Source organism: Nicotiana tabacum, chromosome 12 (assembly GCF_000715075.1).
Source record: "Nicotiana tabacum cultivar K326 chromosome 12, ASM71507v2, whole genome shotgun sequence".
Taxonomy (NCBI): Eukaryota; Viridiplantae; Streptophyta; class Magnoliopsida; order Solanales; family Solanaceae; genus Nicotiana; species Nicotiana tabacum.
The window spans coordinates 116,048,770-116,073,923 of NC_134091.1; the positions used below are offsets into that span (position 1 = coordinate 116,048,770).

At 34.6% G+C, this 25,154-nt stretch overlaps 1 protein-coding gene and 1 long non-coding RNA gene across 2 annotated transcripts; one reads left to right on the forward strand and one right to left on the reverse strand.

Moving 5' to 3' along the window:
- Positions 1-16,147: 16,147 nt before the first annotated feature.
- LOC107808957 (protein BASIC PENTACYSTEINE2-like) lies at positions 16,148-18,498 on the reverse strand. The gene is given in 2 exon segments (NM_001325832.1): positions 16,148-17,269; positions 18,433-18,498. A coding segment is annotated over 1 exon segment (849 nt). The 5' UTR covers positions 17,263-17,269; positions 18,433-18,498; the 3' UTR covers positions 16,148-16,413.
- A 2,177-nt stretch (positions 18,499-20,675) lies between these two features.
- Positions 20,676-23,098, forward strand: LOC142166948 (uncharacterized). The gene is made up of 2 exons (XR_012697462.1): positions 20,676-22,514; positions 22,861-23,098. It is a non-coding gene; the product is annotated as an uncharacterized LOC142166948 (long non-coding RNA).
- The last annotated feature ends 2,056 nt before the right edge of the window (positions 23,099-25,154 follow it).

Below are 25,154 nucleotides of genomic sequence, written 5' to 3' on the forward strand. Positions count from 1 at the left end.
GTTATACCAGCAAAGAATGGCACGCGCTTACAACAAAAAAGTGCATCCAAGGCACTTCGAGGTAGGCCAAATCATTCTGAAACGCGTTCTTCCACACTAAGTAGAAGCTAAAGGAAAGTTCGTCCCAAACTGGAAAGGACCCTACATCATCAAGAAAGTGTTACCAAAAGGGGCCTTGCACTTGGTAGATGAAGAAGGACGGGTACCAGACATGACTATTAATGCAGATGCAGTCAAAAAATATTATGTCTGATATATACCCACTGTGGAACTTTCACGCATGATTTTCTTAGATCGAGATGACGAAGGCTACCATTGCTCGCTATTCCACACAAGTGTCACCCTTTTGTTACCCCTTTTAAGCTGTATTTTTCTTCCTTGTTTTCCACTTTTTGGAACCTCTGCACTTACAAAAAAAAAGTCAAACAACAAATTTTCTGAGTCATTGAACTACGTCTGACCTGATTCCGAAAGGATACGTAGGCAGCCTTACCCTGGGTTCGGTCACATCGCAACAAAAAATTCATATTCCCAGTACTCCAAAACTGGGGAAGAAGTTTGTTTTTATCTTACGGTTTTTTCTATAGAAATAGTTCCAAAAGTTGTAATTCAGTTCAAGGTTCTTTTCGCCTTTTCCTGTTAAGAACTTCTAATCGATATTTTAGAATACTTGAAGTCCCCATGCCAGTGGCATTGTTCAACCTTCCGCATGTCGTATCTTAGTAAAAAAAAAATTAAAAAAATAAAAAGAAAGAAAGAAAAGAAGAAATGAGAGAGTCTTATCGGTGAAAACCCGTATGGGCACTGTAAGGCGACAGTGAGCAGAGAAATGCGAGAGTTTTATTGTGAAAAACAGATGGGCACCATAAGGCAACAATGATTAGAGAAATGAGAGAGGTCAGTTAGCGAAAACCCGCAAAGGGCGCTACTAGCCGAATGAGGGTCTTCGATGCTGCGGCATGAGCACAACCAAGGCAGTTTCAAGATGAATATTTGTGACGTATTTTTAGAATTAGACAGCTCAGACAGATCAGGCGTCCAGTCCAAAATGCATATCATGATTCATTGAAGTCGTCACATATCTCCAGATAAGTCTCCTTATTTCTCTCCCCGAAAGGGACACCTTTTATTTAGACACAATTCCTTTTTCACTTCCAATTGCTCTTCTATTCTTTTCCATAATTTTTCTTAGATTCCCTTTCGGTCTAATCTTGAATCAAAAGCAAAGCAAAAAATGGCTGCAAAACTAGCTACAGTTTTCCCATAATACCGAGCACAATTTGGAGCATATACGGCATTGACGAAGGCAGGAATCCATCTATGATCTCTTTTGATAAGGCAGACAAAGTGTCTCAAAGAAACTGAAAAGGTCGCCTAAGCAAGACTTGCTTCATGGGAAAAGTTGATAAACACTACAGACAGAAATTGGTTTTGGGTGCAAGACAACTAAGTTTGATTTTAAAGGAAAATTGCCTTGCCTTAGGGGCAGGGATTAGCAGTATTATGGACATCCGGGTATGAAACAGCCAGGGGCAACGTCAGAAAGACAATATCTCTAGAAAGCGATACAGAGTATCCGGAAACCTCGGTACCACACTGGCAAAATCAGTTCTTCGACAGCGGATGGATGAATTCAAACTACTCAGGGCATCAAGGCCACAAACCGACAACCACTTTAAAAACTCACAATTTTTTCTTTATTTGAAGCAGGATCAAAGCAGTGCAGAATGGCGATTCTCAAAGGGCGAATGTCACCAAAGGTAAGTTTCCTCAAAATTTCCACTTTCCTTTCTTTGCAGCGTGCATCATTACTATCCATACCTCCCATTTTCATAGCTTAAACCAGGTAGAACCTTTTTGCCTAGGGAGATTTTAGCTCATAGTTCCGGGTAGAAGTACTCTTCGCTTAGATGTTTTACAGTAGATTAACTCAGGTAGAATCATTTCGCCTAGGGGGATCCAGCTCATATTTTTGAGTAGAAGTACTCTTGGCTCAGGCTGTTATACGTAGCTTAACCCAGGTAAAACTTTTTCTCCTAGAGGATTCGAGCTCATGTTTTCGGGTAGAAGTACCCTTCGCCCATGTTTGCTTTTTGTAATTTAACCTAGGTAGAACCTTTTTGCATAGGGGATTCAGCATCCTTTTAGTAATACAGGGTGTCAGCCCCTGGTTATGCTCCTTTCAGTAATACAGGGTGTCAACCCCTAGTTACACTCATTTCAGTAATACATGGTACCAACCCCTAGTTACACACATTTTAGTATTACATGGTGCCAACCCCTGGTTACACTCCTTTATGTAATACAGAGTACCAACCCCTGATTACACTCATTTCGGTAATATAGGGTACCAACCCCTGATTACATTCCTTCTCAGTAATACAGGGTGCCAACCCCTGATTACACTTCTTTCAGTAATACATGGTACCAACCCCTGGTTACATTCTTTCCCAGTAATGCAGGGTGCCAACCCCTGGTTACACTTCTTTCAGTAATATAGGGTGCCAGCCTCTGTTACACTCCTTTCAGTAATATAGGGTACCAACTCTTGGTTACACTCCTTTCAGTAATACAGGGTGCTAACCCCTAGTTACACTCCTTTATGTAATACAAGGTACCAACTCCTGGTTACACTTATTTCGGTAATACAGGGTACCAACCCCTGGTTACATTCCTTTCGGTAATACAGGGTACCAACCCTTGGTTACACTCATTTTGGTAATATAGGGTACCAACCCCTGATTACATTTTCTTTCGGTAATACAGGGTACCAACCCCTGGTTACATTCCCTTCAGTAATACAAGGTACCATCCTCTAATTCCATTTCCTCTGGTAACATAAGTTACTTCCCCCCGTGGTTGCATATCCTCACATAGTTAGTTTATAATACTCCCGTTGTCTTCATTTCAACAAATTAGATACTTTATAGCTTTCTCTAACTCACAAAATTTTCCTAGTGCCAAACTGGGGCAGAAATTTTTTATTCATTTTGTTCGTCTTTGATGGCTTTGCAGGCCCCACCGCATAGCACAAGTGACGATTAAAGCTTGCAGTTTTAGCTTTCTCATCAGAATAAAGAAGATTTTCGGTCACAAGATAGTTGGAGTTAGCTTGGATAATGTGTCAGCAATCCAACTTCTCGAGTTTCATTTTCTCGAATTCTGATCCGGAAAGCAAGCAATCGAGAATGAGCCATGATCTTTTCCTCAAAGAGCATTAAGATCCAATCTAAGGTCAACACAAGCGAGCAGGTCAAGAATCAAGATTTGACTCCACAAGACATATAGATTAGGAATTTTGTAACTCTTAGTTTGCAAACATATGTAGTTCTTTCTCTTTTTCTTTTGATGTAAGCAACAAGTAACAGTAACAACAACAACAATAACAACAACAACAACAACAACAACAACAACAACAACAGCAATCTTAAATCTAGTGTCTGGTAGTCTCAGCTACCAATTTTTTTCAGAACTATACTGACCTGATTCCTCTAAACAAGGATATGTAGGCAACCTCGGAAGCAGGGTTCGGTCACCATTTTAAAAAAAAATACTTTCATTGGAGTGATATGTGATCAAAAATTAGCCAGGGCATTCACTTTTCTTTGCATGAAAACTCTTCATGTTCTCGAGCAAAGAGGGGCAGCTGTGAATACCTAATTTTTGTATTATTTTAACACCTCCTAAAGTCATTAGTGTTTTGTTGCTTTAATTATTTTTCCCAATTTTTGTGTCTCTAATTTCATATTTCCTATCATGAAAATACCAAAAAATAGTTCTTTCTTTATTTATGTATTTTAGGAATTAACTAACTATTCAATTGGTGAATTAATCTAGTTAGTTGATTATTTGAATAAGTTACTTAATTAATTTATTTATTTGTATAAATTTAGTTTAATAAGTAGGATTAAGAAAGAAATTGGGCCAAATTTGAAAAAGAAAGTGGCCAAAAGTGCAAGATAAGGGCCTGCCCTTGAAAGGGTCTGAAACGACGTAGTTTTGCATCAAAACTACGTCGTTTCATTAAGTGATCCAAGATCAAATCTCACCCATTGATCATCCATTGATCTAATGGTCCATATTTGATCTCTCAAGAGATATTTAAAGCCTCAAAAATCTGAAAAATTCCCTCATTTCTCCCATCTCTCTCTCTTCTCTCCACCGCCGTCGCCGCCGCCGAAAATCACCCACCGGCGGCGGACCACCTCCAAACACCTCCAAATTAACACCATATAATCTCCACAACCTCCTCTTCCCATATCTCCAAACCAATTCCTTCAAAAAACCCTCAAACTCCTTGAATTTTAGATCTAAGAAACTTTAGCCGCCACTTTTTGGTCCAAATTCTTGAAGCTCCGGCCAACACCACCCTACAACACATACATGAATGGATAGAGCTCCACGAGACCTATCTTTTCCTACCCATTTCACCCCCAAAATCCCCGCCGCCACCGGCCCGCTCCTCACTGACGCCGTGGCTCCACTGCCTCAACACCGCCAAAATGCCTTGAACCCTCATCTTAGCTATTTTTCGACTCAAAGACACTCGTTTCTTTTGGCGAGATGCTGAAACTCATTTAGTTCTAGCATCTACCCGAAATAAACGTGTGTTTCGGAGTCGGACAGTCGCCTTTTAGCATCTCCGGCGTATTCTCGTGGCTCGAACAGCTTCAAGCATACTTGTTAGGTATAATCGTCATCTCTTTAATTAATTTCTGATTTTTTATATTAGTAGATTAGTTTCTGATTTTTGATTTTTCTGTTTTGGTTATTTCTTGTTAATTAGAGTTTCAAGTTAGGTTTATTTAATTAGTTATCTCTATTTAGTTTAGTGGTTTGTTGGATTTGTTATTGATTTAAACATGATCTTTAGTGTATTAGTTAAATCGTTCACATAGTTAGTCGTTGTCCGATTGTTAATGATGCTCGTTCTGTTTTGAGCATTAGTTTGTGAATTTAGTTGTTTGTTTAGTAATTAGTTTGCACAAATCGAATTCATTCCAATCAAGTTGGTTTGAATACTTAGTTCAATTACGTTTTTAGTCTCGTTTATGCTTTGTCAGTTCATAGTTGATCAAGTTTGATTTGTGTTGAGCAATTAGTTTGTTGTTGATGGTTAAAATCTGAAGTTTAATTTATTTTATCACAAAATAGGGTAATAGTAGCCTACTTTTACTAGTAGGGTGGCTGGAATGATATTTTTTTCTCCTTGCTTCTGACACAGCAGATTTTCAGGCTGTTCTTTCATCTTTGGGACAGATCTTGAACAGTGTTTAGCACACAAAGTCAGTCTTTTGGACAGATTTTTGGTGAACCAAAATCTATCCCAAAAAAGATACTTTATTTGCCTATTTAAGGGGCTGCTATTTCCTCACTTGAGGACGAGGATCACACATTTATTGGGCAGTCTTTACACCCTAAAAATACAACTTGGAGAGTAAATAATCAGCAACTAAAGCACCCTTTAGTAAGCTGAAATGGTGAGCTTTGTGAGTAAATTTTAGAGTGTAAACTTTTAGAAAAGTATAAGTCTTCTTTAGAGCTGGTTTTGGGTTTCTTCTAAGGTTTTCGGGCTGTTTAAAAATGAAACTGCTGCTATTTTCTGCTTGTGTTTGCTGCTATTTTTTTTTTCCTGTTGAGCTCTATTTCTTCACTGCTGTATTTATTTTTGCAATCCAGGTATTTTTTTAAACTTTACAATGCAGATTTTTATATTCAATGGATGAGGATATGACTCTTTTTCAGCTCTATGGATATGCTTGATGTGCTTTACTGGAATAAATGAATGTTTAACATGTTATTCATATAGTCATATTTCAGCATGTACATCTGTAATATTTGGTTGATCTTCCATTTTTCTTTACATGTGTAGCTCAAATAATATTATGTTAAGTGTATCTAGTTAAGGAAAAGAAACATCTTTTAGAATTATTATGTAGAGTTTAGTTTCCTTTTGCCTTGGTTTTATGTATTTGTGGTTTAATTATTTTAATTTTTCTCTTATTGCTAAAAATAACTGATAGTAATACTTCTCTTCTTGGTTAAGTTGAAATGAAGTTGGGGAATAGTATGTGATGAGTGTGCAGGAGAGAGGAGAGTACCAGTGAAAGAATTTCTTAAATGTGTTATTGCTATTTTGAACTTCTGTTTGGTTGAGCTTGATGCATATGTTTGTTTCTCAGTTATATGTCTAGAAGTCCAAGTTCATTAATGCATTATTTTTAGCTACATGTCCTAGTTGGGTTTACATTAATTTTAAGAATATTTTAGGCCACTATTACCTTTGGTTTAAATTTGCTGGCCATTTTTTTTTAACATAAAGGCTACTTGAAAATTTGAATTTGTCAAGTTTAAAGTAGTAAACAAGTTTTGACCCAGTCTTTTAAATACTAGGTTTCTTTATTAAATAAATAATTTTAACAAATGAATTAATTTAAACGCTAGGCAATTAGTAGGCGTGTTTTTAACTTCACGGAATCGCTTGCGTAGCGTGAAGTTTAACATTCATAAATTAGTTCAATAATCTCACACCATAACCATTAGCTTTAGTTAATTCTTTGCTAAAATTGCTGATTCGCTTGCGTAGCGTGATAGTTAACTTTTAATAAATTTCAAAAAAAAATTAATTTTCTCAAATGTAGTAATTTTTTCAAAAGTCATAGTGTGCTAATAATCCTTGTCATGACTACGCATTCGCTTGCGTAGTATGGTTACGATATCTTGTTATTCTTTATCAATTCTAATAAAGCAAGTATTAAAAGCGGATAGGTAAAATATGAAAATCATACAAATCACAGTTTGTCCAAAATTAATTCAAGCCAAGTTTTAAGTCAATAAAGCGACCGTGCTAGAATCACGGGACTCGGAAAATGCCTTAAACCTTCTCCCTGGTCAACAGAATTCCTTACCTGAACTTTGTTTTCGCAGATCAATAATAATATAGTCAAACCTTCCTTTGACTAGGGATTCAAATAAAAGGTGACTTGGAACACCCAAAAAAAATCAATTCCAAGTGGCGACTCTCAATAATAAAATAATCCCTACTCAAGTTTGTCACTTTAATTGGAAAAACTCTTTAACCCACAATCAACACACATTATCTTTTTGGGGTAGAAAAGGGGTGTGACAACTTGACACTTGTCCAAGCATGTATGCCAAGTATATTGAGCTTTGCCATTTATCCAAGAGTACATGTAGTCTTCTTTTCACTTGTAAAAATCTTGTCATGCACCAATCTTCTAAGTTTGTCATAAGGCTTCATGCAAGAAGCCACTTGTTATTTAGCATGACAATTGGTTAAGTTTCCTTGAAAATATTACCACATGGACATATGACTTTATGCAAGAAGCCATATACTAGTCCAAAATATCTTTTGAAATAAATTAACTTTATCAACAATCTCCCGTATCAAAAGACATTTTAGAAATGCAAGAGTAAAGAATATGAAAGTAAGACTTGCTGGATTTGTGTGGTCCAAATGCAATAGGTTTGATATCTTTTGAACTATAAATCAAACTTACACCGATAAAATTTAACTCACAGGATTACTGGTGAAATATAATAGTTCTATGAATCAATAATTCTTATTGTAAGTGAGATTTTATCAATCACAATTTTTGTTGTTCAACGCGATTTTGTGCCACTAGGCCATGCGCATGCCTGGTTATTCATAAGAGCTCTAGAGACTAGGCCAAAATCTCATAGGAGCGGACCCACTCCACTCTCATATAGGTGAATTCACCAAGTGTATACTTCTTTTAAATACATCATCCATAAGGAATATGAATTCATTAAGAGTTATAACTCAGCCTCTTAATTAGTAGCAGTCAAGCACTCTTTTAGTGCTTTAGTGTCAATATCGACTTCTTATTTTCCATATAAACCTACTTCATGGAATCTTCAATCACATAGGTTGGGTTACCATCTCTATTGACAACATGACGGTCTTAACCCCATCTCTTTTAAAGTTTGAAGAATTAATTTTCTTCCCACTGCTTTAGTCAAAGGATCAGCCAAATTAATTTCTAACTTCACATAGTCAATTGAATTTATTCCATCTCTCAGCAGCTGCTATATGACATCATGTATCAATTTCATGTGTCTATTTTTATAATTATAAGATTTATTCTTTGCAATAACTATTGCCGCTTGAAAATTACAATGCATAGACACGTGAGGCATTACGTCCTTTATTAAAGGAATATTAGCTAAGAAGTTTCTTAGCCAATCAGCCTCAAAACCAGCTAACTCTAGAGCTACAAACTCTGATTCCATAGTCGATCTAGCAATGATCTTTTTTTAGCTGATTTTCATGATATTGCACCACCACCAAGGGTGAATATATAACTACTAGTGTATTTTGTCTCATCTAAATCAGAGATCGAGTTTGCATCATTGTACCCTCCGAAAGTAGAAAGAAATCCACTACACAGGATACCATAATTTATGTTTTTTCTTAAATATTTCATTAGTCTAACTAATGCAGACCAATGCTCTCTAATAAGATTGTGAGTATATCTACTCAGTCTACACACAACATAAGTTATATCAGGCCTTGTAAAATTAATTAAATGCATCAGACTCTCAATAATCTGAGCATATTTAGACTGAGCAACTGAATTACGGTTATTCTTTTTCAATTGAGAGTTAGCGTCATAAGGAGTGCTCACATGTGTACTATTAAAATATTCAAACTTCTTTAGAAGTCTCTCAACATAATGTTCTTGTGAAAACATTATGACATCTTCACTCCTTGTAACTTTAACTTCCAATATTGTATTTATTTCACCCAAATCTTTCATATTAAAATTAGCAGACAAAAATAATTTAGTACTTTGCACAATATTTAACTATGTATCAAATATAAGCATGTTATTAACATATAAACATATTATCACATACTCATTAACTACCACTTTAGTATAAACACATTTATCCACCTCAATTGAAGAAAAACCGTCTCTCATTAGGACTTGTTCAATTTTCTCATACCACTGCTTAGGAGCTGGTTTAAGGCCATAAAGAGATTTAATTAATTTATAAACTTTATTTTTTTGTACATGAATGACACAACGTTCAGGTTGAACCACATAAATTTTTTCTTCTAAATCACCATTTAAAAAAAAGTAATTTTGACATCCATTTAATGGATAAAAAACTTATGAATTGAAGTTAATGCAATTAAAACTCGTATGGAAGAAATTCTAGCCATTGGTACAAATGTATCAAAAAAATCTATATTTTGTTTTGAGAAAATCCTTTTGCTACTAAACAAGCTTTATTTTTATCTAAAGATCCATCAGAATTAAATTTCTTTTTGAAAATCGATTTACAACCAATAGGTTTTGTACCAAAAGGTAATCTATTAAAATCCACATTTTATTTTTCAAAATAAAATTAATTTCAACTTTTATTGCCTATTTCCAATAATTAGTTTCGGAAGAAGATATGGCTTCAAAATAATTTGATGGTTCATTATCGACAAGAAAAGTTTGAAATCATTTCCATAAGAAAAATATTTTTTCATATGCCTTTTACTCCTTCTCAATTCCTCGTTAGATGTAATTTCATTATTTGTTTCAACAGGTGTATGAGAAATTTTTTCTGACATTGGATAAATATATTCAAAGAACTCAACATTCTTTATCTTAATTATAGTATTGCAATCAAGCACATCACTTTTTAAAACAAGAAATTTATATGCAGCATTATGTTCAACATATCCAATAAGCATGCAATCAATAATTTTAGAACCTATTTTCTCTTTCTAGGTTCAGGCAAAAGAACTATAGCATGAGAACCCCACAATTTTAAATATTTCAAGTTAGGTTTATAACACTTCCACAATTCATACAGAGTTTTGCCAGTTCTTCTATATGGTATTCTATTTTGTAAGTGACATACAGATATATAGTTTCACCCCACAAATTATCAAGAGCATTAGAGATAACTAACATGGAGTTCATCATCTCTTTCAATATTCTATTTTTCCTTTCAGCTAATCCACTAGACTCGGGTGAATAAGGCAAACTTACTTCATGAATAATTTTATTCTTTTTACAATAATCATTTAAAGATAAATATTCTCCACCTCTATCATATCTAATCTCTTGATTTTTCTACTAAGTTGATTTTCAACCTCAGTTTTATAAGAAATAAAAATATTAAAGACATCATCTTTATTTCTAAGCATATACAACTTAGTAAATCTAGAAAAATCATCAATAAAAGTCATATAATATCTTTTACCATCTCCATAATCTGCTTTAAATTGCCTAAATTAGTGTGAATCAAGGATAATAATTCAGTTTCTCTATTTACCGAAAAATAAGTCCTTTTAATACTTTTAGCTTCAACACATATTTTACACTTGTCAATATTATTTGAGTCTAAATCATATATTAATCCTAGTGATTGCGTTTTCTTTATATACGCGGCATTAACATGTCCTAGTCTAGCATGCCACAAAGAAATTGACTCATCCATATAAGCAGAAGAAGATACATTTTTATTGCTAGTATCGGAAATATTAAGCACAAATAAACCATGGTTACAATATCCATTGCCCACCAAAATTTTATTTTTGGTCAATACGACCTCATCATTCTCGAAAGAGACCTTCACTCCAACTTTTCCTAATAATCCCACATAAACAAAATTAGTTTAGATATTAGGAACATGGAACACATTACTCAATGTTAGAGTTTTACCAGATGTGAGTTTGTGAAGAATTTTTCCCTTTCCAAGAACGCGAGTCTTTCTTGAGTTAGCAAGATAAATAGTTTCTTCTCCTTCCTCAATTTGGATGTAAGACAAAAAATTATTTTGTTTGCACAAACGTGCCTAATAGAACCAGAGTCTATCATCCAATCTCTCACATTTGCCACATTATTTATTTGAAAAATGACCGCAATAATTATATTATCTGCTTTAGTTAAATTTAATTTTGACTTAACGAGATTGTCATTTATCCCAACTGTTCTCTTGCATTGAGGTATGTATTTTGATATCAGTGTCTGTTCAAGTTGTAAATGCAATAACGGATTTACAACACCATGGATATCTGGTTAGACAACTAGAACAGTAGGTGCGGGGACAACATCAAAATTGGTAGCATTTTCAAAAAATTTTGTAGTGGTGTTACTTGATATAGTTTCTTAGATTGTAAGAAAATGAGTACGGGAAAATAAAAATAATAATACTGTAATAATATTATTTATGAGCAGAAATACACGAATTGACTTAATTCGTGCTGGCCACTGTCCTAATAAACTATTTCAGCAATGTAAAATATTTTTTTAAGATTAAACAATCATACCTCTATTTATTTAGATGATACAAGAATCAACAAAGTTAAATAATACACCAGTAAGTCATGTAACCAAAGAATGTACAAATAAGAATCACTATAAGAAATGACTATTTACGGGTGATAATGATAGCCTTAAGGGAAGTAGCCACTTGATACTTGTCCAAGGTTGTATGCCAAGTATTTTGAGCTTTGTCATTTGTTCAAGAGTGCATGTTGTCTTCTTTCCACTTGTAAAAATCTTGCCATGCAACAATCTTCTAAGAGTATTTGGCAAGAAGTAGGGGCGGATCTAGAAGGGCGGAAGGGGTTCACCCGAACTCCTTTGTCAAAAAATTATATTGTGCATATAAGGTAAAATTTATTTTGTATCTCTATATATTATATTTTGAATCCCCTTAACACATCCCAAAAGTATAGTTTAGTGGTCAAGGGGGTTTAAAACCTTTGTAAGGTCATTTGTTCAAATCCCACTGGCCACATTTCTTTTCTTTTGAACCCCTTAGCATTAATCCTACCTACGACGGCACTGGCCACAAGGCTTCAAGCAAGAAGCCACTTGTTATTTAGTATGACAATTGGCTAAGTTTTCTTGAGGCTAAATACATAGACATCCCTTAAATTTGTCTCTTTTTTTCATCTAGACAATTAAACTAACCTCATGACCCATTAGGCACTCCATCTTTACACAAATTGTGCCTATCAGACATAAGAAACTGACATGGCATAGAAGGTGAATCTCACCTATTTTGAGCGCGTCAACCAGTTTAAAAAAAAACTAAAATGGTTTTCTTCTTCACCAATGAAGCTACCGCCATTACCTCATACCTCACTGTACTCTCCCTCATTGTTTACAGGAAAACTCCATTTCTTCATCCATAAAACGAGCCTAGTCACCCTCCTGATATTCTTTTTCACAACCAGATTCCCTCATCTCAATTTCTGTTAAGAAGCACGACTAGTCCCATTGATTTTTCTCTTCTTGCACTCATTTTATTTTCCTCAAAACAGAAAATTTCTCTCAAAACTTACAAACCAACATAAGTATGACCATGAGTCATCACTCAACAATACCATAACTTCACCAAAACAAACACACAAACAGAAGCCCAGCACACAAAGTTGCACAGAGAATGCGAAGTATATACCTAGCAATAAAGAAAGAATTTTTTTTAGCTAATCACACTTTTAAATTTTCGTTTTACTTTCACAATTGTTGACAAATTCTTGTTGTTCTCTTTGGGGCTAGTGATGTGAGGTTTATTGGTTTATTCCCAAAAAACTAACTCCCAAAAGTGTTTCTCTTAGTTAGTTGTTTGTTATTCCATAACATGGTATTGTTAATTGAGTTAGAGGATGAAACTTTGGCCAGAATATATAGAACTTGATCATAATTTGGTGAATAACACACGACGATCCCGGCGGAGATAATCTTCAATCTGGTTTAATAGAGGAAAGTCTTAAAAAGGGAAAGAAATTTGTGTGAGAAAGATGACGATAGAGAAAAAAATTATAAGCTAACAGAATAAGCTATAAACTAATTTGAGATTTGAGAGCAACTAAGGAAGAAGATGAACAGGGGAATAGAGTTGAAAAAAACAAATACATAATTGCTCTCCTTTTTAATGCTCAACAGTTAAAAAGGACATTGCTTCAAAGTTTTTTCTGGGTAAGAGCCACACGTCGGTTTTTCATTGGTTTTTTGCCATGTCACATAAGGTTGAACGACACGCATATTCCTTCCTGTACTACTTTAGCTTCTTGTGTCTGATAGGCACACTTTGTGTAAAGATGGAGTGCCTAATGGGTCATGAGGTTACTTTAAGGGTCTAGATGAAAATAATAGACAAGTTTAAGGGTCTAGCCTTTTCTTGAAGATATTGTCACATGAACATATGACTTTATGCAAGAAGCCACGTACTAGTCCAAAATATCTTTTGAAATAAATTAACTTTATCAACAAAATTAAAATTTCAATTTTGTTCAGGTAGACATTATCATACCACATAAATCGAAGGAATATTTATTTTCCTATTTTTGCTATACCAGTCAAACATTTTGGGAAGTACTTAGAAAATAGAGGGAAATGAAGTTGGCTGATAATGGAACCCAAATACAGGGCAAAATTAAATTAAAGAAAGGTAAGTTTTTCTTTTCTTTTTACAGGAATCTAATTCGAGGTATATGTTATAATATTGGATATTATAGGTTTGGCATAGTAAATGGTCCTGATTCGTCCAAAAAATATATACTTTATTTTCCTTAAAAATTATTATTTATTATAAAGGTTAAAATTGTCTTTGCCAAACCCTCAGCTTAATGGGAAAAAAGAAGAAGAAAAGTTCTCGATTGACAGTTAAACATTATCCATATGTACACGGTTTTAATTAGTAGGATAAACTTTTTTTAATTATTCTTGAAAAGAGCCTTAAAGTGTAATCTAGAGACAAATGATTCATTTGAAATATGTACAAAGATAATTTACACTCACTAATTGACTAATCTATCCAAAATAGGTAAAATACACCTTGAGGTAATGGAAATGCAAATTTATCCGTATTTTGAAGAATTTAGTTAACGTGTAATAACAATTGACTCCAAAAATAATGCCCTTATATACATGAGTAATTGCGACTCCCTTTATTAGCTAAGTAATAAAATTCAATAAAGATGTTTAACTATAAAATTATTGATAAGAGTCTCTTGAAAAAAAGAACTGCTCAAGGAACCAAAAATATCTTCAATTTCTCCTTCTAATTATATTTAATCGCATATGATATTTATAACAAACCAAGTAATTTAACTTGAACAGTCCAAAATTAAAGTGAGAAAAAAATAGGTCATTTAATCATTGGTTAAGTGAAAAAGTTGTATGAAAATACATGTCTTACATCCATTGGCTTGTATAAACAGCAGGAAGAATTCCATATTTACACCAAACCAAGCAATTTAACTTGAAAAGTTAAAATTGAAATTGAGAAAACATATCATTTAATCATGGCTAAGTGATAAGAAATATATATGTCTTGCATTCACTAATTTGGTGTAAATAACGGGTGCGAATAAGCTTTTACTGGACTATAACCACAAATTGCCACCAATAGTCTTATCTTTATTATTATTATTATTTTTTTTTCTTTCAAATTTCGGTGTATCCATCCGGTATTCCTAGCTAGACTACTAGTACAATTAATTCGAATTTGCACTAGGTAAGCCTACTAACAGAGGTAAAGCGCTCTGTACCGAAAAAGTACTCAGACTTGCCAGCAACCTATCATTTATGCATCTCAGGCTACCAAATGCTAAACCAAGAACATCTGCAATGAGATAACCTTTATAAACTAGTACCTATCATTTATGCATCTCAGGCTACCAAAATGCTAAACCAAGAACATCTGCAATGAGATAACCTTTATAAACTAGTAAGTACTATATATGAGCTGAAGAGCAAACATATAGCTCAGTGCCAAGAACTGTAATTAATCCCGAAATTAAATTTGAGATGAGTTTATTTCGAAATTAAATTTGAGATGAGTTTATCCTACGTTTGGTTGAGGATAAAATTGCGGATCCCGGGATAGATTGTAATGTTATTTTTATCCCTATGAGAGGGTGGGATAACATAATTAACTTGTTTCCCAACTAAACGACCCCTGAGTTGGCAGGCAAGAATTGCACATCTTGAATCTTATCTACACACAATGGCTGCATTCTCTTTCGAACTATGAATAATTTTCAGACAAGCCTTAAAGAATACAAGACAGCTCCAACACCAACTGTTCAAAGATTTACTATGAAATGATTATGACTCACAGTCTTCACTTGGATTGGATATAAAGAAAACAGAAGTCTTTCCCAAAAAGGCAACAACAGTTTAATAAGAAGATAATTTGGAACAACATCAGAATATTGTACAACATTTAAATACCTAATTGCTAGGCTTGTTTCAGACATCATGAAGCTTACCATAACGGAAAATGCACATGAAAACTAGAAAACATATACATGAAAGTTGATTGCAAAAGGTAATCAAGCCTCTAACAGGCAGAGGAAATGATTAACTTCCACCAAAAGAGAAGCTAGACAGCCTAAACCTGAATTCATGTTTGGAAAGTTGGAGTTTGCAGACTCCAGTCTCCTCTAATTAAGAAACCTTATACTACCCATGAATTAAAAGGTGGTGAGTAATATTTTTGAAATTGTAAAATTTAGATTCATCAGCATTTATAAAAAAAAAATGCGACCTTTATGAGTAAAATTTACTGCTTAAACTTTAGGGTGAGTAATAAGCTTTATAGAATTAAGACAGAATGATAAGGAAAGAACAGTATAGTCCACACAAAGCCTAATAAGAGAAGGCACAGGAGTAACACTACAAATTGTCACCAACAGCCTGTCATTTATGCATCTCAGACTATCAAAATGCTAGACCAAGAACATCTGCGATAAGAATTCCGAAGAGATAAAGAACTTAACTGATATATATTTCACAGAAAGAGCAACATTAGAGCCAAACAATCTAGCCACAAATCAGCAAATCACCACCATCCAATCCCCCAACCATGAACCGCAAACCACGGGAGGAAAAAATAATCCATGACATTTCAAGAGGATTGGGCAAGTCATCTATAGAAGATCTTCAGCAGAATGTTGCAAAAGCAATTAAAGAAATTCATCTGAATAAATCACTCATGACAGAAAACTATTATAATTATAAGATTAAAGGAAAAAAGAAAAGAAAATCAAACAGAGTGAAATGTCTTCAAAAGAGAATCTTTTTCCTTTATGGATAAGCAGGTATTCGAAAAAGATAACTGATAAGAGTAAAAATAAATGGATTGAACGTGCTCATCTTAAAAAACATCCGAACAAGAAAAGAAATTTTCAACATCCTACTGTTGGTGGCCAGAACAGAGTGCCAGCCACCAAACCAACAAAATGAAAGATTAAACAACTGTTGCTGGGAATTTAAATATCAGAGTCTAAACATGTGTTGTCACGGAATACAAAAAGGTACCAAGTAAACCTCTGCAAACGGCCCCAGGGATATACAAGTAAACAAACAAGATGCATTGGCGGTTTGTGGTGGTACCCTTTATGCAATTCTACCTGATTGTCACAAACTTGTTGGTACCATGTTTAGCCCAGTGAGTCCTCAGATCAATTGGATTAGCAAAACTGTATCCTTCTGCAGCAAGTTTCTCTAAAACCTTCTTGAATGCACCCTGGCTCATCTTTCTTCCAGCAATCCTTGCTCCGCGTCTTTTAGTACTCATTGGCAGCGGATACATTGATATACTAGTGGTGCAACAAGCTGACTGCCAGCCCCCACATCCCCATCGATAACATTGCTGAGGAGCACCAGTGCAGGAACAAACTGGTATAGGAATGCCAGAAATGTCCATGTCAATTCCATTTATTACAATGTCCATGCTCTTCTTTGCTGGTTTTGCTCGTTGAACACGGGGGTTCCCATTTTCCTTAGGTACGGATGAGCCTTTCTTTAACTTCTTCGCTTTAGGAGCTTTAGGAGTGGCACCACCTGTCTTCCTCTTTGAAGGACCACTTTCGTTCTTGACACTTGGTTCCTCTGCATTCACCCTCACATCCTCAGTTACGTCAGGTTGCTGTACCATTTGCATGGAATGACTCGCAGAAGTTTCGGGGAGAACTGTAGTGTAAGGGTTCCCCGGAAACATATGAAGAAATTTGTCTCTGTGATTTATCCAACTGTCCCTTACATAATCTATGTGAGATAAAGGTGCTTCTGGAACGATGGAATCCCGAGAATGGTACATCCCATTAGCGCCAAGCATAATTGGATTCTCACGCCTAGTTAGGAAAGGTTTCGTATCTCGATCAACCACCGAGGACATCAGCTGAAGACCTAGATGCCCTTTAAGGGAAGGTTCATAATAACCCCAGTTCCTCATGTTCAAACCGTCGTCATCCATCAATAAGCTACAGATGAATGCAAACAACACCACTTAACATTAATTTTGTTGCCACAATTAGAAATTCCAAACAGAAGTGCATTAACCTTCTAATCTCCATATACTTCAAATACACACAACAGCAACATATCAAACATAAGAGAACCATCAAGATTGAAATAAAACAGGAAATAGCATACAAAGCCAAAACACAATATGAGCAGATCCAGAAACTCAAGCCTAAAGTAAACCAGTCAATGCCAGTAGCAAATGGGAAATCTAGCCATACCCCTGGTCAACATTCCAATTCAGACACAATTTCATCCTATTTTGCTCAGACTCTCCGAAAATATTGCCGGGTGTGTGTCAGATCCTCCAAAGTAGTGCATTTTTGGAGGATCCGACACGGGCACGGCAGCATTTTAAAGAGTCCGGCAACATACATTTCATCACCATTTCAACAGCAATGAAATTACTAATTGGAAAATTTAACAGATCTTGATAACCCCAACTCAAATATTTGAACCCAAAACAAATTAGGCACTCAAAACTCATCAAATTCAACATTGCAATCACTAGAAATGAAAACCCACAAATAAAGTTAGAATCTTTAGGGATCTCCAAATCAACTATCAAACAATTAAATACAAGATTCGATAAACTCAAAAATGGGTACTCAAAAATCATCAACATAGGATCAAATCCACTAGAAATAAAAACCCACAAATAAAAATAGAAACTTTTCGGTCACAAATATTTGGAAAATACCAAAATTGGGTATTCAAAATTCATCAATATAAAATCCACCAATAAAAATTAAATCTTTATGGTTTCCAACACGAATATTTGAAGGGAAAAAAAGAAAAAGAAAATGGGTACTCAAAATTCCTCAACATAGAATCCACTAGCAAACCCATAAATAAAAATTGAATCTTTGTGGTTTTCAACATAGATCTGATAAGAAAATAGAGGCACAAAAACCAGATCCAAAAATTATAAACAGAAAGCTCAAAATAAACTATCAGAATGAAAATGGCATGCAAAAAGACAGTATTTCTATTTTTTTTTAAAAATCAAATGAGGAAAGAGAGAGACAGAGAGAAAAGTTCAGATTTTTAAAGAAAGGGAGAGAGAGAGAGAAAGAGAAATAGAGAGAGATGGAGAGAGGAGAGAGGAGAGAGAGAAACTTACTTGTTGGTAAACAGTTCTTAGGTTTTTTTTTCCTTCAGGAGAGAGAAAGGAAGAGAGAGAGAAGAGGGGAGAGGAGAGAGATGACAGAAACCCTTTTAAGAAAGAGAGCAGAGAGAGAGACCCTTCTATGATTTTTTTTCTAAAACTTCCAATGAAGGCATTAATTAATAAAATTAGTAAAATAAAAACAGCCGAATATTATCTTTACGTTTACTACTTGATACCTTGAAGTGTAATTTATATAAATTAATAAAACTCGGAATCCCAATTCTTATCCTATCGCAAGCAATGATTTCGATATACTTTTATGAGCCATTTTTCAGTAAATAATTTTTTTGTCAATACATTCTTTTTTTTATAATTGTTTTCTTTCTTTGTTTTGGAAATACTTGTGTTTGGATTGAATATTTTCTATTTTCCTAAAAACAATTTAAAGCGAATATCGAATACCAAATGAAAAATTAAAAAATAAGAGAAGCTAATGTCCCAAAGTTTTGTTCCCAACATTGTGGGGTTTGCCATTTTAGTACTCCCTCTGTCTCATATTAACAGTCGTAATTATTAAAAATAGTTGTTTCAAATTATTTGTCATTTTAGAAATTCAAGACAAAATTGATTATATTTTTTTCTTTTTTACCTTCAGTAATAATTATCCTAGAAGATTACAAACACCTTAATTATGGATGATTTTATTCAAATACCAAGAAGTCAACCTTGTGAATTAATCGCGCTTCGCGTGGTGTGAGATAAAAAATATATATAATTAGTTCAAACATCTATGTTATGAATTAGTTTAATCTTTTTAAATTCCATCGTGAATGCATGCAATATAGCACATCAGTGGGAAAATGATTGTCAAAGCAAAAGAAAAAAAATGAGAACAAAAGATAAAATATCTTTTTCTTTTTTATATCTTTTGGTAGTATGATTCAAATGTTTTACATCAAATAAAATGGGAAAATGGCTATTTTAACACTAATAGAAAAAAAGTGATACCAGAATAGTGTGTAGAAGTCTAAGAAATTTCGTTAGTTAACTTTAATGAATAACATCTATTATCTAAACAAACCCTCATCTCTGTTATACATGGATACATCTACTCGACCGGCATTGCAGAAAGGATTGCGTTTAAGAAAAAAATATTTTCTAATTGGATTAGGACAATATTCCTAATCATAACAAAATCAGAGTAGAATACAAATAAACATGTAGCATTACGATCAAATAGGTACAAAACAATTAAAGGATTAACTTTGTCAAAGCTAATTCTGAGAAAAACTATTTCAGTTGCCGATATTGATCTCCATAAATATGTCCATATAAATGTTCAGACCAACCTGATAGAAAAGATGAAAAAAGCCAATTATACAACTTATCATATATGTTCAAATAAACTAAATAAAGGATGACAACAGTAAGTATAAGACTCAACAATACCTCGGACATGTTGATGCATGTTTGGTCAGATACTATTTTCAGGTAAGCCATAGTTTAGAGATGCCATCAACCAGGAAAAATAAAGCAAATATTTTAAAATCACCATTTAGAATGTTTATGATTGTTCCATTTGAGCTCTTCCAACATATATTAAAGTTAAACCCTTGCATTATGGGCATCAATAGCAAAAGGCAGCAGTTACATAACATGATATATACCACCTTTACTTACATATTTATATCATAAATAGCTGATTAACGTCAATAATATAAGCAAAGATGAAAAGAATGAAGCATCCCATTGGACGTCAAAATAAGCACCTTGAATAATAGTGGCACACTTAATTTCTTTATTGTACCTGCAATTGCATTAAACTATTTAAATGGACAAAAAAATTGAGTATGAGTGGTGAACCCACATTAACTAAAATGGTAAAGCAAATGGAAAGACATTCAGTAAAAATATATAAAATCAAAAAAGATTACTCCCAAGGAATAACATTATTGGGATTTGCCGTCTTCTATTTGGGGGAAAGTAGTGTGGTGAAGAAAAGAGAGATCCCAGGGACAGCTCTTTTATCGGGCTTTGATGTAACGTTTTGGACTCCCCGGTAAAAGACATAACAATTGTTTATTATTTAATACAGAATTTTAGACTTTTTAAAAGTAATAACTGAATGAGAAAGGCAGTTAAAATGCAAAAAAAAAAAAAAAAGGATAATTATAATTGTTGTGGAAATAAAGGTGCCACATCACCTTGCTAATTCCCAACTTTATATTTATAATATAGATCGATAAACAAAAGAAAAAAAATACAAAATTTGAAGGAGGAGATGTATACTAAGTAAGATAGAAACTGTTGGTGATGATACAAATTTTGGAGTTGATACTAGTAGAAATGAAGGTGTATCGATGGAGAAGCAAAGGTTCATTGACGATGATTCTGGATAGTTCTCTTATTTAGGTCGAGTTTGAAGGTTTGTGTCTGAAAGAAAGAAGTTAGGTTTTAATGTCAATGAACGGAAGAGATGCAATTGAATGGGATAATATGACGGCTACGAAGAAATGGATCTATCGGATCATCAGATGTTTGGGTTCAGGCTTCTCTTCTCATTTTGGTCTTGACAACTTTAAACCCAAATTGGAACAATATTCTTTGGACCTACTAGAAGGAAGTAGAAGGGAACATAAGCTACATATTTTAATTTCTGTATATATAAATTAAATTATTCTTTGACTTATCCTTTAGTCAGTTACAATACGGCTAATAAGAATGTACAGTTGGCTATGTAGTTATACAATAGATTCATTTATGCATATTTATATAATAGCTTGCACAGGCGTTAATCATCAGAAAATATAGAAAATTTCTCTCAATCTTTCTTCTATTTTATCATGATATAAGAGCATGTTTGAATTACTTGCGACCTACATTTTCTTTCATCTTTTACAAATCCTTTAGATCTCTATTCTCCTGTTCTTCTCTGCAATGGGCACTGAATCTCATAGCAATCCTTAAGTTTGTTTCTTCCACTCATGTTGGAGTTGGATTTGTCCCAGCAGGTTATATGGCTAGTGGTGTTGTTGATTCAACATACTCTTACTATCTTCACCCTTCAGATTATCCAGGCATGAATCTAATTTCTTCAGTTTGATGGCAAGGGCTATGAAGACTGAAGAAGAGCTGTGGTGATAGCCTAATCAGCAAAGAACAAGCTAAGAGTTCATTGATGGATCCCTAGCTGTTCCAGTTGCAGACTCAGGTTTTCAAAAGGCTTGGGCCAGATCAATGACATGGTGCTTTTATGGCTTCTTAATTCACTTTCAAAGGAAATAGTAGAGAGTGTGCTATATCTCCAGAGTGTAAAAGACCTTTGGAGTGACCTGAAACATAGATTTGGTCAAACTAATGCAGCTAAGCTCTTCCAACTACAGAAGGAACTAAGTTATGTGGTGCAAGGAAGTTCAAGTGTGTCTACTTACTTCACTAAAATGAAGAGCTCATAGGATGAGCTAGATGCTCTCAATACCTTCTCTGCATGTGTGTGTGAATGTGACTGTAGAGCCAAGGCAAAGAACTAGAAGGCTCATCAGAATGAAAGACTTTTGCAATTCTTTATGGGATTGAATGAGTCTTTCATAGGAGTTAGGAGCAACATATTGATGTCCTCTCCACTCCCTTTCATTGGACAGGCATATGCATTAGTAATGCAGGATGAAAAACATAGGAAAATCCAAGCTAGCCATACTTACCCAGGAGACTCAGCCTCCTCCATTGCTCTTAATCAGGCAGGGGGTAAGACATACAATGAGTAGAGAGGTAACAAGGAAGGTTTTGATGCAAAGAGAAACTCATTGATCTGTGCTTATTGCAAGAAACCAGGCTACAATATTGAAAAGTGCTACAAGATTCATGAATTTCCCACAGACTTTAAGTTCACAAAACAAAGAAAATTTCAGGGAGTTGTGCAGGCAAATGTTACATTCAACTCAAGTGAAGAAGCAGATCAAGTAACACCACACAATGTAGGGATTCAGACACTTACACAGGAAAATGTAACTCAGCTCTGCAGCTTCTCCATCAGGCAAATATAGGACAACAACCAGCTTCCACTTCTGATGCTTCTGCAAACCTCAGTTGTGCCGGTATAGCCAAAATTTTCAACTCTCATATCTGTTTCATTCAAATTGATAATGAGTCTTGGATATTAGATACTGGATCAATTGAGCATATGACTTTCAACAAACAATTTCTCACAGAATATAAGGTTTTACCTAAACCTCTCACAGTTAAACTTCCTAATTCATATTGAGCTAAAGTTACACACTCAGGTTCAGTATCAATTTTACCTAATGTAGTACTACATAATGTCTTGTATGTGCCCTCTTTCAGGTTTAATCTGTTATCTATACACACGTTGTGTACACAACTTTATAAGTATGTCATTTTCACTCATTTTCTTATTTTCTGCTGCATGTCCCTTCATTGAAGAGCCCTCTAGAGATTGGTAAAAAAAATGGAGGTCTCTACATCCTCAAGCCAGGAGTTTTAGCTGCAGCTTCTAGGAGTTTACCTAAGTCTAGAAATACCTTTGTATCTAGATAGAAATCTAGTTCTATTCCTATTTTAAGTGTTTTAGTCTTTCTGATTCCAATGTAAAAGAAAAGTTGTGGCACTATAGGTTAGGCCACATGCCTTTGAGTAATATGGGAAATATTTATTCAGTTTCAATGCCTTCTTGTTCTAAATTTTCTACTCCATGTGTTATTTGTCCTATGAAAATACAATCTAAACTCCCTTTTCCCTCAAGTTCTATTTCAACAAAATCAATATTTGAGTTATAAATATTTTGTCACCATTGTTGATGACTTTAGCATAGGTACCTGGACTTATTTATTAAGCACTAAGTCTAATGCTTTCACAGTTTTGAAATCTTATTTAAACACGGTAGAGAGACAGTTTCACACCAAAGTGAAGATTATAAGGTGAGATAATGCCCTTGAATTGGATAGTGGGATTATTTTTACTCATAAGGGATCATACACCAAACCTCACGTATTTATACACCACAATAAAATAAAGTCATGGAAAGAAAACATAGACACTTACTAGAAACATTCAGACTCTTAATATACCAATCACATTTACCTATCACATATTGGGGAGACTATTTATTAACATCAACTTACTTAATTAACAGGTTGCTTTCAAAGATATTACACTTCAAAATCCCTTATGAAGTTATGTTCAAAACCAAACCCGGCTATACAAACCTTAAGTATTTTTGTTGATTATGTTTTGTCTCCACTATATCACATAATATACCAAAGTTTGGGCCAAGGGCTATACCTTGTGTATTCTTAAGGTTCCACATAGGAAGAAAGGATATAAGGTGATCAATATGAGGACTCTTAAGAAATTTGTCTCTAGGGATGTCATTTTTCATGAAGAATTTTTTCCATTTGCTTATGTGAACTCTACTTCTTCTCCTAATCCTTATATGCCCTTTGCTAAAGTTACCACCATTAATCCTTTTTATGATTCCTCACCTATCATTCCTCCACCTCATATTTTCCCTGTTATATCCTCTACACCATTTACTACTACCTACTCTTCTATGTTTCATATCTCTTCCTCTCATCCACATACTCCTTTGTCTATCAATTCTTCCCCAGGTTCATATTTAGTTACAGTCTACCCTTCCTAGCTTTTGTTCCCCTACTCATATTTCAGAACTTATGATGGAATCTCTTATCAGGAAATCCACCAGAGCCATATAACACGTGCCTATCTAAAGGACTAGGTTTGTAATGCACTTTATCTTATATATGTGACTAAGTCATGTTTCCTAGCTCCAGTCACTCCTAAATGTGTGTCCTTTAGTGGTCTAACCTCTTCTAACCAACATATGCTTAATTCTTTGTCTAATATCTAAGAGCCTATCAGTTATGCACATGCTGCTCATCATCCAGGTTGGTAGGAAGCAATGGCAAAGAAAACTGAGGCTCTTGAGCTCAATAAAATCCGGGATGTAGTTGAATTACCCCCAGGTAGAAAGGCATTGCCATGTAAATGCCTGTATAAGATCAAGCATGTCACGCCCCAACCTGGGGAGGCATGGCTGGCACCCGGTGCCGTACTAGCTCGAGCGAACTTCTCTATAACTCATTTGTTTTTTCTTCTGTAACTATCAAGGGCCAACATGGCCACAACTCATAATGTATAACTATAAGTGGGCAAACGCTGTATCAATGAACCATCTTTCATAAAATATGAATACATTTGGGCCGTCAAGGCCTATGACATACTGTACAAAATGAACCTCTGTCTACAAAGCCTCTAAGATTATTTGACATCAAATGGGACAGGGTATCGGCCTACCCATAAGTTTGTAGAAAAACTCTGACACGATGACTCATCGACTCGACTGCACTTCGAATGAGGTGGAGTCTTACCGATCCTTTGCTGAATGCCAATCTCGTCTACTATGAGGGCTCGTCAAACTGATTATATATACCTGCAAGCATGAATACAGCGTTCCCAACAAAAGGACGTCAGTACGAATAATGTACTGAGTATGTAAGGCAGAACTGAAACATAACAGTAAGTCAACATTAATTAAAAACATATAAGAATCAACCTGAATCTCTAAAGTGCCACCGTATATGCATACTTATTATATTTACATATATACAATGCTTCTCTTTGAGACTATTATCCATATCGTATGATGCATGACTACCCAATTAATCAGCGGTAACTGCTCGACCGACCTTCGCACGGTG